General features: G+C 43.1%; 1 protein-coding gene across 2 annotated transcripts; it reads left to right on the forward strand.

The window, feature by feature from the left end:
• Positions 1-1,391: 1,391 nt before the first annotated feature.
• On the forward strand, positions 1,392-11,090 carry LOC103740667 (isopentenyl-diphosphate delta-isomerase 2-like). 2 transcript variants are annotated; one of them, XM_008841345.2, is made up of 5 exons: positions 1,392-1,435; positions 3,556-3,718; positions 5,333-5,425; positions 8,220-8,350; positions 10,594-11,090. In XM_008841345.2, exons 2-5 carry the CDS (start codon positions 3,577-3,579, stop codon positions 10,909-10,911), a joined length of 684 nt encoding a protein of 227 aa, XP_008839567.1. In that variant the 5' UTR covers positions 1,392-1,435; positions 3,556-3,576; the 3' UTR covers positions 10,912-11,090. The 2 variants fall into 2 exon arrangements, with proteins under 2 accessions (XP_008839567.1, XP_029423344.1); XM_029567484.1 differs by lacking the exon at positions 5,333-5,425.
• The last annotated feature ends 2,677 nt before the right edge of the window (positions 11,091-13,767 follow it).

Here is a 13,767-nt window from a genome sequence, read left to right on the forward strand (position 1 = left end):
AGCCATTATTGCACTTGCAGGTATTGCTTGGCAGGTTTGTAGTGTGCAGCATGCAAGCCACTGCAAATCTTAAAACATAAAACCAATGCCATTTTATTTCAAATATTTTCTTACTCTGACCCAATAAAGGGCCAGCCTAGCCTCATCTTCCTGAACTGGCCCCATGTTCCTGTCCACTGCTCCACTGTGGACATGTAGCTCATGATTTTAGGAGCTGCTCGGCCGATCAAGCTTAATTGGTTTCAGTTTATCTCTCAGTGCTGCTCTTAACAATGAAGTTCCCTGGCCCTGCTTTTCTATTCAGAGTCCACAAATAGAAAGAAAACACGCTGTCCTGGAACTTCCCTGAGCTATAGGCACTTTGTCATGATTCTCAGTCTTGCAATTCTTTCTTTGTTTAGTTTTCACCTTAAAGTTATAAATCAAGACACATTTTTCTTTTTTTAAAAAATGATTTTATTTATTATTTTTATGTGTATGAGTGTATTGCTTGCATGTATGTAAATGCACCTGTGTCATGCAATGCCCACGGAGGTCAGAAGAGGGCACGGAATCCCCTGGACTGGAGTTAGGGATGGTTGTCAACCACCTCATAGGTGCTGGGAATTGAACCTGGGTCCTCTGCAAAAGGAGCCAGTGCTCTTAACTGCCCCTCTCTAGCCCCTCTCCCTCTCCAGCCCCTCGACCTTATTTTTTGAAATAGTCTCACTAAACCTGGAGCTTGCCGTTTTGGATAGACTAGATGACCAGTGAGCCCCAGAATCTGCTTATCTCCATCTCCTAAGCCCTGGGGTCACAGATGGGTGACATCATGTCCAGCTTTTATATAGATGCTGGGGATCTGAACTCTCACACTTGCACAGCAAGTACTTTACCCACTAAGCCATTGCCCCAGCCTATATTACATGTCTTGATGACAATGCAGTAAATGGTGGCTTCTCTTGCTATGCCCTTAGCAATTCTGATGGCATTAATGGTCACACCAACCCTGGAGTACCTTTAGTCCTCCCTCTCCCTTCTCTCTCCTTTCTATCTGAGACAAAATGAACTTTGATGAAACAAGAGGATGCCCTAATTGGTTTATCATAAGATCAGAGAGAATTTTACCCTGCCAGGAACAAAATGATTCTGCTTATCTAGAGATCAGCAAGAGAACTTTCGGTACAAACAGTGACTTTGGTTGAAAATTAAGCATGACATAGAGAGATGCTATTGGATGTCAAGTTGATAAGGGATGGACTTGTGATGGCTAATCCTGGGTGTCAACTTGACTGGATCCGGGATTAATTGAAATGAAAGAGATCTTCTTAATTGGATTATCTGAAGCTGGAAGACACACCCTAAATGTGGGTGTTACCTTCTGATGGCAACCCCTATAAAAGGCCATGGCAGAGGAGAATGCCTGGCTTCTTGATGCTTGCCTTCTCTCTTGCTGGTGAGTTCGTCTTTTTTTGCTAACATGATATTAAGTCCGATGTTTGAGTTTCTCTTTTTCTTTGGCTGTAGTTTTCCTGACATGCAGAAAGATGCTTTAAACTTATTTACTATTTATTTGTGTATTGTGGCTTCTATTATTGTTGTATCTAGAAAGGCTTTTCCTAAAAGAATATCATATAACTATTCATGTATATACATTTCTGGTTCTTTGATACTTTCATTTTTATAATTAAACCTCAAATTCATAGGGATACATCTGATAGGACATTAGAGGTAAGGATAGAAGTTTATTACTTTTTTTGAGACAGGGTCTCCTTGTAGCCCCAGCTGGCATGGAACTCACTATGTAGACCAGGCTTGCCTGGAACTCACAGAGATCTGCCTGCCTCTGCCTCCCAAGTGCTGGGATTAAAGGCATGTGCCACCATGCCTGGCATAACTTTATTTCAAAAAATCCAACCTCATTGATTCTCAAATAATTTTTACCTGTATTTTTAAGATGCTACTTAGTGACACAGCAACATGCTATGCCCAGATCACAATTTACCTCTTAAAAGGTGTAGTTGTGTCAAATAATTTTCTATGGTTGTCTAATTCATGAAACAAGCATCAAGTAACAGAAAATGTTTTTCACATGTCCTGTGGGACTAGAGATGGTGTAATCTGTTCAGATGTGAAAGTGAGTAACCCCCAGAACATTCATTTATGGGTTGAATAAAAAGTTTCAAAATAAAATATGAACAGAGATCTGAGGAAAAGACAGAGACACACAGAAAGAGCAGGGTATGGTTTCTTGAGACTACAAAAACTTGAAATCATCCTAACTGATGTCTTTGTACACCTCAAAGGTATAAGTGGTCCGTGGTTGGCCCATGGTTTGACCTGGATTTATTTCCACACCCGATGCTGCAGAGTCACTGGTTTGCAGGAGTGATTCGTGCATATCCTTTCCCTTACAGGAATTCTTTAATTGATAGAATCCTGTACATCCTTGTCAATTGTTTCCTCTGAATCTGTCCTACCCCATATCCACAAATCAAGTCAAGCAGCCCCGTTCTTTGCCTAGGCAATGAACAGAATACTGAAAATAATAAAAGAAAAAGTGTAACTGGCAGAAGTCAATGCATGTCTTTTACTTTTTAAATTATCATCTATTAATTGTATAAAAAGATATATTTCATTATGACATTCCATATATGTATATAAGGAATTGATTACATTGACCCATCTCCTCCCATTTCTTTAAAAAAGGGCAAAGGTCAGGTACAATGACACGTCAGTCTCTCAGCACTCAGGACGCTTTGGCAGAAGGATAGTGAGTTAAAATGAGTCCAACCTGGGCTACCTGGAAAGACTGTCTTAAGCACACAGACAAGTGGGGGAAAGATAGTGAAGAGACTTATGGGGAGACAAATGGTGCTGACAATATGTTCTGATCAAATCATTGCATAAGAATCTGTTGGCACCAAAAAAGATGCCCAAAGCTTTCTGTGGATGAACATGACTTTCTAGAAAGGCTAAGAAATATCTCAATGGAGGCTGGAGAGATGGCTCAGCGGTTAAGAACACTGGTTTTTCTTGCAAAACACCCAGGTTTGAATCCCAGCACCCACATGACAGCTGACAACTGTCCATGACTCTAGTCCCAGGGGATCCGACAGTCTCTTCTGACCTCCGCGGCATTGCACGACACCGGTGAACTTCCCTACGTGCAGGCAATACACACATACACATAAAATAAAAATAATAAAATATTTTAAAAAAAGAAATCTCTGTATGTTCTGACCCCAGGGCCTTTGTCCAAAAGCATGCTACAAAGAGAATTACCTGTATTTTCCTTTGTATTTTTCCTTTTGTGAAGATTCTTTTCAATCTTTGAAGAAACTGGGAAGTATGGGAGCTGTTTCCCTTCAGAAAGTTCCCAAGATCTCCTGTTCACAAAAACACAAAATTTGAAACATGTTATACCCCTTCTACATGGAACAACTGTCCTGTGTCAGTATGTAACATTTCTGTCACATAGATAAAGATGTGTGATTATCTCTGAGGTGTTTGATAGCAGGAAAAATTAGATCATAGCCTCCACACAGAGAGGAAAATCATGTGTGTCCATTGCAGGTTCAATCACAGATAGCCGACATGTCTGACGTCACTGTTGACTGGATTGATGAACACCAACGGCAGCGTTTAGAGGAAATGCTGATTGTTGTTAATGAAAATGACAAGGTCATTGGTGCAGACACCAAGAGGAATTGCCACCTGAACGAAAATATCGAGAGAGGTAGGGCCATGCCTCTTCGTTTTCTGTTGTGAAGCTTGTGTGTCTTTAATAAAATTTATTATTAATGTGTGTGCATGTGTGTGTGATGTACGTGCAGGTGCACATGTGCCATGGCACACATGTGGCGGTCAGAGAACAACTTTGTAAGTCACTTCTCTCTTACATTTACATGGATTACATGGGTTCTAGAAATCAAACTCAGGTCACCAGACTTCCTTAGCAAGTGCTTTTACCCACTGAGCCATCTCACCAGTTCTCTCTCTCTCTCTCTCTTTCTCTCTTTCTCATCATTTGACAGAGAGGCAGAGGAGGAGAGTGTGGGTTTTTCTAGGCAGACCACACAATCATCTTATACTCTCTCTGCTGATCTTTAGGATGAGATTCTGCAGTGCTCATCGTCACAAAATAATCTGCTTAACCCAACCTCCATCAGAATCCTGAACCTTGTAGCAACTGTGCACTTACCTCTGAAATCATATCTGGGCAAGATCCTGCTCTGTTACTTCAAAAGAATCCCCCACCATGGTTTCTAATCAGATTCCTCAAGCCCTATCACCCCTAGGGTGGTGTCTGATTACCTGGGTCCTTCTGTTACTATCTAGGGGTCCTGATCTGGTTTGTTTTCATCATCAATTAAAGAATTAAAAGGCAGGAAGAATCTTGGGCATAGCAGGCAACAAACTATTAAAAGGGAAGACATATACACACATACACATACACACATTCTCAGGAGGGAGGGAGGGAGGGAGGGAGGGAGGGAGAGAGAGAGAGAGAGAGAAAGAGAGAGAGAGAGAGAGAGAGAGAGAGAGAGAGAGAGAGAGAGAGACTCCACAAGTGGAGAGAGGATTTGGAAACTGAAATCCAATCGTAGGCAGGCCTAGTTCTTTTAAGTGTTCTTGGTGATATAGGGGCAGGTCCCCTCCCCTACTTTTGGTCAACTTGAAGAAGGGAGGACTGATAGGTTTACAGCTCCAAGCTGAGATATGTCTGGGTCTGACCTTGGAGTTATTGGACCAGTCTGGATTGGTCAGTTGGAAGGATGGAACCTGTAGGCAGGAGAAAAGGTCCACTAGGCCTTTGTCTCAGCTGAGGAGAAAGCCAGAAGTTGGCCATCCACCTTGCTTGTCAGTGCCAGCCTCTCCCTATCTGTGTGCCTCCCTATCTCTGTCTCCTAGTCCCTCAGTTCTTAAGTGAGATACTTTGAATCTAAGCCCTCCCCATTTCATCCCACTTAGTCATTTCCACCCACCCACCCCTTCTCTGTCACTTGACTGTGAGCTCCCACCTGTCCATGGTATATTCAGAGTTGACCCCAAATCTATGCTGAGGTCTCTTTTCCCCTTATTGCAATAGTTCTGAATAAAATTGATCTTTCCTGATTCTGCCTCACTGCCATCTAGCTCTGGTTTTCTCTAACAAGTTTCAATTTTTCATTTTGAGTTTTAATTTGTCAAACAAGCTTTAATTAGCTAGAAGTTATGAAATGTCAGTTTTGATAACCACAGGTCCTTTGCACTATACAACTCCTCTAAATCATGGAGATGGGACAAAGTGCTCAGACAAAAAGTGTGTGGATGTCAGGCATGTGCTCACACTAGAACATTGGCTTTTCAGGGTTGCTGCACCGAGCTTTCAGCATCGTTTTGTTCAACTCAGAGAAGAAAGTCCTGATCCAGCGGCGATCAGATACTAAGTTGACTTTTCCTGGTAAGTCCACCAGTTTAGTCCAGGGCTTAGGAGAAGAGTCCATGTGGTTTGACATGGCAGAATCTGGCATGTGAGTTATCTGCCTGTAAATGACAGCTCTAGATAGTCAGACACATGCTTATCAGCCCAGTATTTCTCCAATGCACTTGGCTAGAGGGTTTTGTTTGATCTGTTGGTTTAAGTAGGGACCTATATGAACTTCTGCTCTGGGACCCCCACTCCATTGTTTTACTTGAAATGAAAAGCTGTTCTTTCTTCATTCATTTAGTATTGGAGACTGAACCCAGGGCTTTGTGCAGTAAACACTTTACCACTCAGCCACATTCTCAGCCCTTTGTTTTTATTATTTCATTTTGAGATAGATTCTCACTAAGTTTCCCAGGCTGCCCTTGAACATGTCATTCTCCTGCCTCAGATCCTGAAGAGCTGAGAGTATATTGGCCTGCACCACCAGGCCATGCCCCAAAGCTGCTTAAAAGAAGAATTTACTGCTTTAAGGACATCCTTATTTTCCTTTATATAAAGGACTAAAATAAATAGTATTTACCATAACTGTTAGGATATAATGGTAACACTTAATGCCCTGTAATCTGTTTTAATGTTGAATTTCTTCACTTCCTCAGTTATGATTAAAGTAAGAGTAGCCTTTTAGAGAGTAACATCAGCTGTGGTCATTTAGTGTGTTTTAGCATGAGCTCTCAGGTTTTCAAAACCATATCCTGCCCTACTGGTGAATGCTGACAAGGTCCAGTGTAGAATGCAATGCCCATGCAAGATTCCTTCTTTCCTTAGCTCCTTTTTCCGAGGTTCGGTTAATACATCCTGGTCATTTTCCAAACCATCTCTGCATTAGCTTGGTGAATTGAACCCTTGGCTTCTTTATGAAGCTGAACTAGGTTTCAGAACAATCCAGGACTGCTAAATTAGAAGTGTAACTGGCATGGATGTCCACAGTGTGCAAACAGGACTCCTTGGGCTAAGATTTCATCTCGAGTGCCATGATCCTTTCAGGTCACTAAGAGTCAAGGTGAGAGTTCTAGCTTTTATTTTTGTAAGACTCTTTACTGTTTTACCCAAAGAAGCATTCAATATCTAAGAAGGCAGGCAGGAGAGGGAAGGAGTAAGAAGGACCCTCCCAAGTAGTTGCCATTGCCAGGGTAAAGGAAAGTTACCTTTCATTAAGAAAACATGATCAGAGGACTGGAGGGAAGGCTCAGTCAGTAAAACACTTGTCTCACAAGCATGAATACCTGAGTTTGATCTCCAGAACCCACATAAAAATGCTAAGCAGTGCGGCATGTGCTTACAATGTCAGCACCGGGGAGGCAGAAACAGGAGGATCTCTGGGGTTTACTAGCCAGCCAGTCTAGCTTAGTTGGTGAGCTCCAGATCAATGAAAGACCCAGTTTCAAGAAGGTGGATGGCATTCTTAGGGCTGACACCTGAGGCTGTCCCCCACACATACATGTCTCCTCATACCCATGAACATGCATGCATATGCATGGCCATACATCTAAAAAGAAAACTTGATCAAAGCCAAGTATGGTGATGTACCCATATCCCCAATAATTGGGAGCAGAGGCCAGAAGATGCAGAAATCAAGGTCATCCTCAGTTAAATAGCAAGTTCAAGACCAGGCTGGTATACATGAAATCTGACTCAGAAACACCAAAAAGGGCCAGGCATGGTGGCACAGGCCTTTAATCCCAGCACTCAGGATGCAGAGGTGGGCAGAGCTCTGTGAGACTGAGGTCAACCTGGTCTACATAGCTCTGGAGCTACAAGAAGACCCTGTCTCAAAAAGCCAAAAACAAAAACGAAACAAATACTAAAAGACTTTCTCCCTGTCACCTGAAGGTTTGATCAATGAGTCTACGAAATAAGCCAGCAGTGGAAAATAACAGGGAAAAGCATTTTAGTTGCATGCATGCATGTGGTAGTCCCACAAAACATCAGACTGGACGAAGACCCAGTGATTGACGTTTACGTGGCATCTTGTGCTACAGAAAGGAATAGTGCCTAGGGCGCTGGTGGTGGGGGGGCTGTAGGAGCATGGAGAAGCTTTCACTGTGTGATGAATAAAGGAAGGTCCCTCGCTCTACAGGTGGTAAAGCTTCTCCCGTACAGAAATATCTCCAAGCTCTGTTGAGGCTATGTGATCATCCATGGTGGATTTTTCCAGGGCGGTTACTGATTTCCAGGTTATTGCTTTTCTATTGGAAGACCAGTCAGTAGTCAGATAAGGGAAGTTCTGAGGGGCCCCTCTGCATACTTGTTCCTCAGATCTCAGTTTGAAGTATATATTTAGCAGTGTCTTGTGGGTAGGATTTCCTACTGTACTATTCTGGGGTGGTTTGTCTTAAGCTCAACACTCTCAAGTGAGCCCCACTTCCTCAACTGTACCTCTAAGCCCACCCACACCTCACATAGCACTGAGCTCTTCCTGTTACCAGATAGCATTTCTGGTCTTTTGTTTGCACAAATCTGCCTGAGAACTGGTGCCTAACCTGGGTCTCACTTGGATGGTGCAACAAAGGCTGTGGGGGAGGGCCTGAGGGTAGCCTGAGCTGCTGCTTCTTATGAGCACCACTGTGAATGGCTTGCTCTAGGCACCTCACCCAAACCCTCTCAGCCCTGGGAGCAGGGACTCTGGCTCTGCCCACTTTCCCATCTGTGTGAGGTGCCTCACCTTAATGACAGATCCTGATGATCTTCCCTGCAAGGGCTGCAAGTGTGTTTCATTTGCTCTGTCTCCAGGAATAAGAGGACTGTTTCTCATCTGTATTCTCTCCAGGGCACTTTACGGACTCCTGTTCTAGTCACCCACTAAGTAACCCAGAGGAACTAGAAGAAAAGGACGCTTTGGGAGTAAAGAGGGCGGCATTGAGACGCCTGCAGGCTGAGTTGGGCATCTCCCAGGACCAGGTACACATATCTGCCCAGTAACAGCTGTATCAGCATGACTCCAAGGGAGCGAGGGGCAGAAACTGGACACTGGCCAGAGGAGGGATGTTGGATCTGTGCCCCCCCTCCCCCTGTCACTGGAGGGCCTTAACTAAGGAGATGGGGCTTCAGTGCAGTCAGTTGTCCTAGGCAAGGTCAAGTCTACTTTTAGGACAAGGTCAAGTCTACTTACCAATCTGATTTTCTGGAAACCTCTGAGGAGGAAATTGCAAACATGGACTGAAAAGAACATCTAAGATCAGCTGTGCACATAAGACATTCATTCGTTACCTTTATCCATTAGAGCAGGTACTGAGAGGCAAAGAGCATTTTTCTTGGAAATCTGCTGAGTTTCTGTGAGGACTCTCCATGGCTAAGGGTGAAGGAGTCAGTTCTTTTTAAAAATATTTTATTTTTATTTTTTATGTGTATGAATGTATTGCCTGCATGTGTGTAAGGGCACCCATGTTGTGCAATGCCCATGGAGGTCAGAGGAAGGTATTGGATCCCCTGGAACTGGAGTCACAGATGGTTGTTAGCTGCCATGTGGGTGCTTGGAATTGAACCTGGGTCCTCTGCAAGAGCAGCCAGAGCTCTTAACCACTGAGCCATCTCCCTACTCCAGAGTCAGTTTTTTAAAATAGAACACAGACCAAAAACAAACAAACAAACAAAAACAAAAAAGAAAGAGAGAAAAACCTACAACACAGGTAATTTTATTGGATTGAAAAAGCCAAAGTCAGATTATCATTCAGATTTGAGCCCACAAAATTTAGTTACAGAAATTAAGGTTTGGCAAAAATAACCACACAGTCCAATCAACAAGTGAACAGATGAATTGAATGAACTTCTCAAAAGACAAGTACAAATGACCAATAAATGTACAAAGTATCCAGCATCCAACACCAAGAAAATGAAAACCATGATTATATTGAAATTCCATCTTATCTGAGTCAAAATGGCCATCAGGAAGAAATGAAGAACTACAAATACTAGCAAAGATGTGGTGAAAAAAAGAGCTTTATTCACTACTGGTGAGAGTGTAAACTAGAACAGCCACTATGGAAATCAGTGAGGAGGTTCCTCAGTAAGTTAAAGTAAGACTTCCATATGATTGAGCTCTGCAGCTCCTGGGCATGTTCAAATCTTAATAAGCACAGAACCTGTATATCCTCACTTGCTGTGCGGTATTCACAAGAGCTACATCATAGAAATAGTCTAGGTTCCCATCAAGTTGAACGGATTAAAAATTTGTGATATATATATATATGTCTCAATTTTTTAAATTTTCTATTTTTATTTTATGTGTATGAGTGTTTTGCCTGCATGTATGTAAGTGCACCGCATGTGCACAGTACCTTCAGAGACCAGAAGAGGGTGTTTATCCCTTGAACTAGAGTTACAGACAGTTGTTAGCTGTCATGTGGGTGATGGGAACCAAACCCAGGTCCTCTGCAAAAGCAACCAGTGCTCTTAACCATTGAGCCGTTTCTCCCTAAAATGGAATCTTATAAAAATATTTACTAGGTATTTATGTGTATATGTGTGTGCCAGTGTGTATATGTGCACATGTATGCAGGTTCCTGAAGTGACCAGAAGAGGGGCTGTCGGATTCCCGAGATATGTTAGATTGTGAGCTGTCTGAGAAGACTGCTGGGAAATGAACTCTCTTCCAAAAGAGGAGCAGCAAGCTCTCTTAATCACTGAAGCATCTCTCTAGCTCCCATACTGGTTTTATTCAGCCATAAAGAAAAATGATATTGTGTTATTTGAAAGAGGATGGATGGAAATGGAGATCATCATAGTAAGCAAAATAAGACTCCAAAAGACAATTATCACATTTTCTCTCATATGTCGAATCTAGATTTAAGAGTGTATGTGTGTGCACCTCTGTGTGATAAAAGTGGGAAGGGTTAGGGAGGAGGAAGTGTGTCAACTGGGAGGGAAGGGGAGACAAGAGAGATTAAAGATGTGTTAGTGTAAGCGGAGTATATAGACACGTGAAAATATCATAATAAAATCCACCATTTTGTACAATGAATCTATACTAACAATAAAAACAAACAGATAAGTAAGCAATAAAGAAAACTGAGGTTTGGGTAATTACTAATTACCAAAGAAAATTGTTAATCTCCTTTGAGGAAAACAAACATCTACATTTGCTTTATTTTCTACCTATTCATTTTGCAGTCATCTTGTTAACGCTGCATCAATTTCTGCTGCAGATTTCTCTAAAGGACATCATCTTCATGACAAAATATCATTACCAGGCAAAATCAGATCCAACTTGGGGAGAACACGAAGTTTGTTACCTTCTGCTTGTGAAGAGGGATGTTACTATCAATGCAGATCACAGTGAAGTTAGTGGCTTCAGCTACCTGACCCAGGAGGAGCTCAAAGAACTTCTGGACAGAGGAGCCAGAGGGGAAGTGAGGGTCACTCCCTGGCTGAGAATCATTGCAGAGAGGTTCCTGTACTCCTGGTGGCCTTATTTAGATGAAGTGACCCAGTTTGTTGAGCCTGATAAAATATACAGAGTGTGAGAAGCCAAGCATCTGTCATGAAACTGCCAGGGATGGGGGCTTGTAGGGAGGGAGGTGCTGTACTTACAGAGATCATCAGATGCATAGATAACTTAAATTGCATACCTTGACCAAAATGGGGAGAGGAAAGTGCTGTTGATTGCTAATAATCTATAAATAACTATCTTTAAACCTCTGAATCTACTTTGCCATGTTTTCTTTTACTTTAAAATTTTTTATTGATTTTATGTGAATGAGTGTTTTGTCTGTGTGTATACCACATGCATGCAGTGCCCATGGAGACTAAAAGAGGGTATGTGCTCCCCTGGAACTAGAGTTAGACAGCTGTTAGCCATTTGTAGATGCTGAGAACTGAACCCAGGTCCTCTGCAAGTGCTCTTAACTGCTGCACTATCTCTCCAGCCCCATCTTTTACTTTTTTTGATATGTGGTCATGTATTCCAAGGTGTCCTCAAATTCATTAAGTAGCCAGTGCCGGGATTATGGGCCTGTACTACCACACAAAGTTTATGCGGTTCTGGGGATAAAACCCAAGGCTTTCATACATACTAAATGAGCACTTTACCAACTAGCTGAGACCCCAGTTCAATGCTTTCTCGATTTTTTAAAATAGTTGCTTCGTTTCTTTATATTTCATCTGCCTAGATGCATCGATGTTGGAGTATGTTAATTTCCTTATTAGGTCACAAGATGGCCCCCTGACCCCAGGGAACCAACTACCCCTCCCGCTCAGGGTTGATCACATGATTTACAGGAATTCTAGTCCCGATCAGTAAAACGAAACTGTATATGGAAGCCTAAGGTGTCTATTCATGTATCACCTGATCATTGCACGCTCTCCTGAATGATCTTTGTACTTGCTCCTGAATGACTTAAGAACCCTATTTAAGCTTGCTGTTTCCTCAATAAAGTAGATCTGTGTCTCTGAACCTGTTCTCCTGTGTCTGAATGTGGCACTGCTGACACAGCCTCCTCGCCAGCCCTGGGGTCCAGATTGGGTGGTGGTGGTGACCGTGAAAGCAGCCTGAATGGACAGCAGCAACTGGCGCCCAAATGTGGGGCCCTCCGGACTTGGTCTTCGGTTTGGTGTGTCACTCCTGTCCCCGCCAATCGTCTCCTTAAATGGCTCCTGAGTACCTCTGGGTACGTCTTGCAGGGTTAGTGACTTCCAGTATGGGGAATAGTCATCCAGCTGCCACTGGCCCCCACACCACAGCGTTGGTTTCTCTCCCCAGGAGCAGGCAAATTAAGGTAACAGAAAAGGATGTAGCCAAAGTGCCAGGTGAAGTTTTGGGTCTTGCCCCTTGGTTTGCAGAATCCTGCTGCTGGGATCCTGGACAATGGGCACGTGTGTTATTCTCAGCTAGAAAGAAAGAGGTCAAGGAGGGACGCCCACAATCTGGGCCATTCTACCCCATTGTAACTGCCATTCTGGCCCCTCTGCAGGGAGTTCCCCCTGATGTCCCTGAACAAGATGATCTTATTTTAAAGGAGATAGATAAACAAATTCAACAGCAGGACGCTGTGGACGGCTCTCCCCAAGTGCTCCCGGTCGAAGTAAAACTAGCAGAGCCTTGCTCTGACAAAAAGGAAATGTCTACTGCTGAGGATTCAGAAAACGAGAGACTAGGGTCTGAGGGCTCTCTTGGTAAAAAGCCGCAGGACTTCCTCATAATCTGTGGGGGAGGGATATTCTTACTACCATGGATGTTGTTCTGACCACTGATGACAAAGCCTTTTATGATGATTGCATTGTTAACCAGCACACAGGAAATGCACCCCATCCTCACCCCCAATTCTAATGGCCACTGCTCCATTGGCCAACCCCCCCGCCATTAAATTGACCTGATATACAAAAACTCCAATATGGGTGGAGCAGTGGCCTCTCCCTTCACATAAGCTAACTCACTTGATTGCTTTGGTCCAAGAACAATTTTCCTTGGGTCATATTGAGCCCTCTCTTCACCCCCATAATTCTCCTATTTTTGTTATTTAAAAAAGGTGACTTAAGGGCTATTAATGATCACATGGAGCCCTTGGGAACCCTACAACTGGGATTGCATCACCCAACTGCCACTCCTAAAGAATGTGCAATTATTATAATAGATATTAAGGATTGTTTCTTCTCTATTCCTCTCCATGATGACGATAAGCCCTATTTTGCCTTTTCTGTGCCCACCACCAACCATAATCTCCCAGTCCAACGTTATCAATGGAAGGTCCTTCCACAAGGCATGAAAAACAGCCCTACCATTTGCCAATATTATGTGGCCCATGCATGCAGACCTTTGCTGACTGAGTTGTATATCTTACATTATGTGGATGACATTCTTATTGCCCATAAGGACCCCAAGATCCTGCAATGAGCTTTTCAAAAACTTAAAACAAATCTCTGAGCGCTGGGCCTCACTATTGTTGCAGATAAAATTCAGTTACATGCTCCATATACCTTTCTGGGCCATTCTACCCAAGATGTCATCCGTCCTATAGCCCCTACTCTTACCTTACCCAATAAGATCACCCTCTCTGAGGCACAGACCCTCTGTGGCAACATAAATTGGATACGGGGCTTTCTACCCATGTCCACAGAAGAGCTTACACTGCTCTTTGACCTCTTGCAGGGCGCTGATACAGCCTCCACCTCCCTGCAAATTCTCACCCTGAGGCTCGATGTGCTATAACAATAATAAATACACACTTGTCCCAAGCATCCGTTAATAGGGTACAACCTGGACAGCCTATCCAGGCCTTAGTCATTCCAACAAAAACACCTCTATGGGAGCATTTTGGCAAGTCCAGGGACCATTGATGTGGGTCCACTCTTCTTGGAGTCAATTACATAAAATTACTCCTGTA

The sequence above is a fragment of the Nannospalax galili genome, unplaced genomic scaffold, assembly GCF_000622305.1.
Source record: "Nannospalax galili isolate Female #2095 unplaced genomic scaffold, S.galili_v1.0 scaffold399, whole genome shotgun sequence".
NCBI classification, from domain to species: Eukaryota; Metazoa; Chordata; class Mammalia; order Rodentia; family Spalacidae; genus Nannospalax; species Nannospalax galili.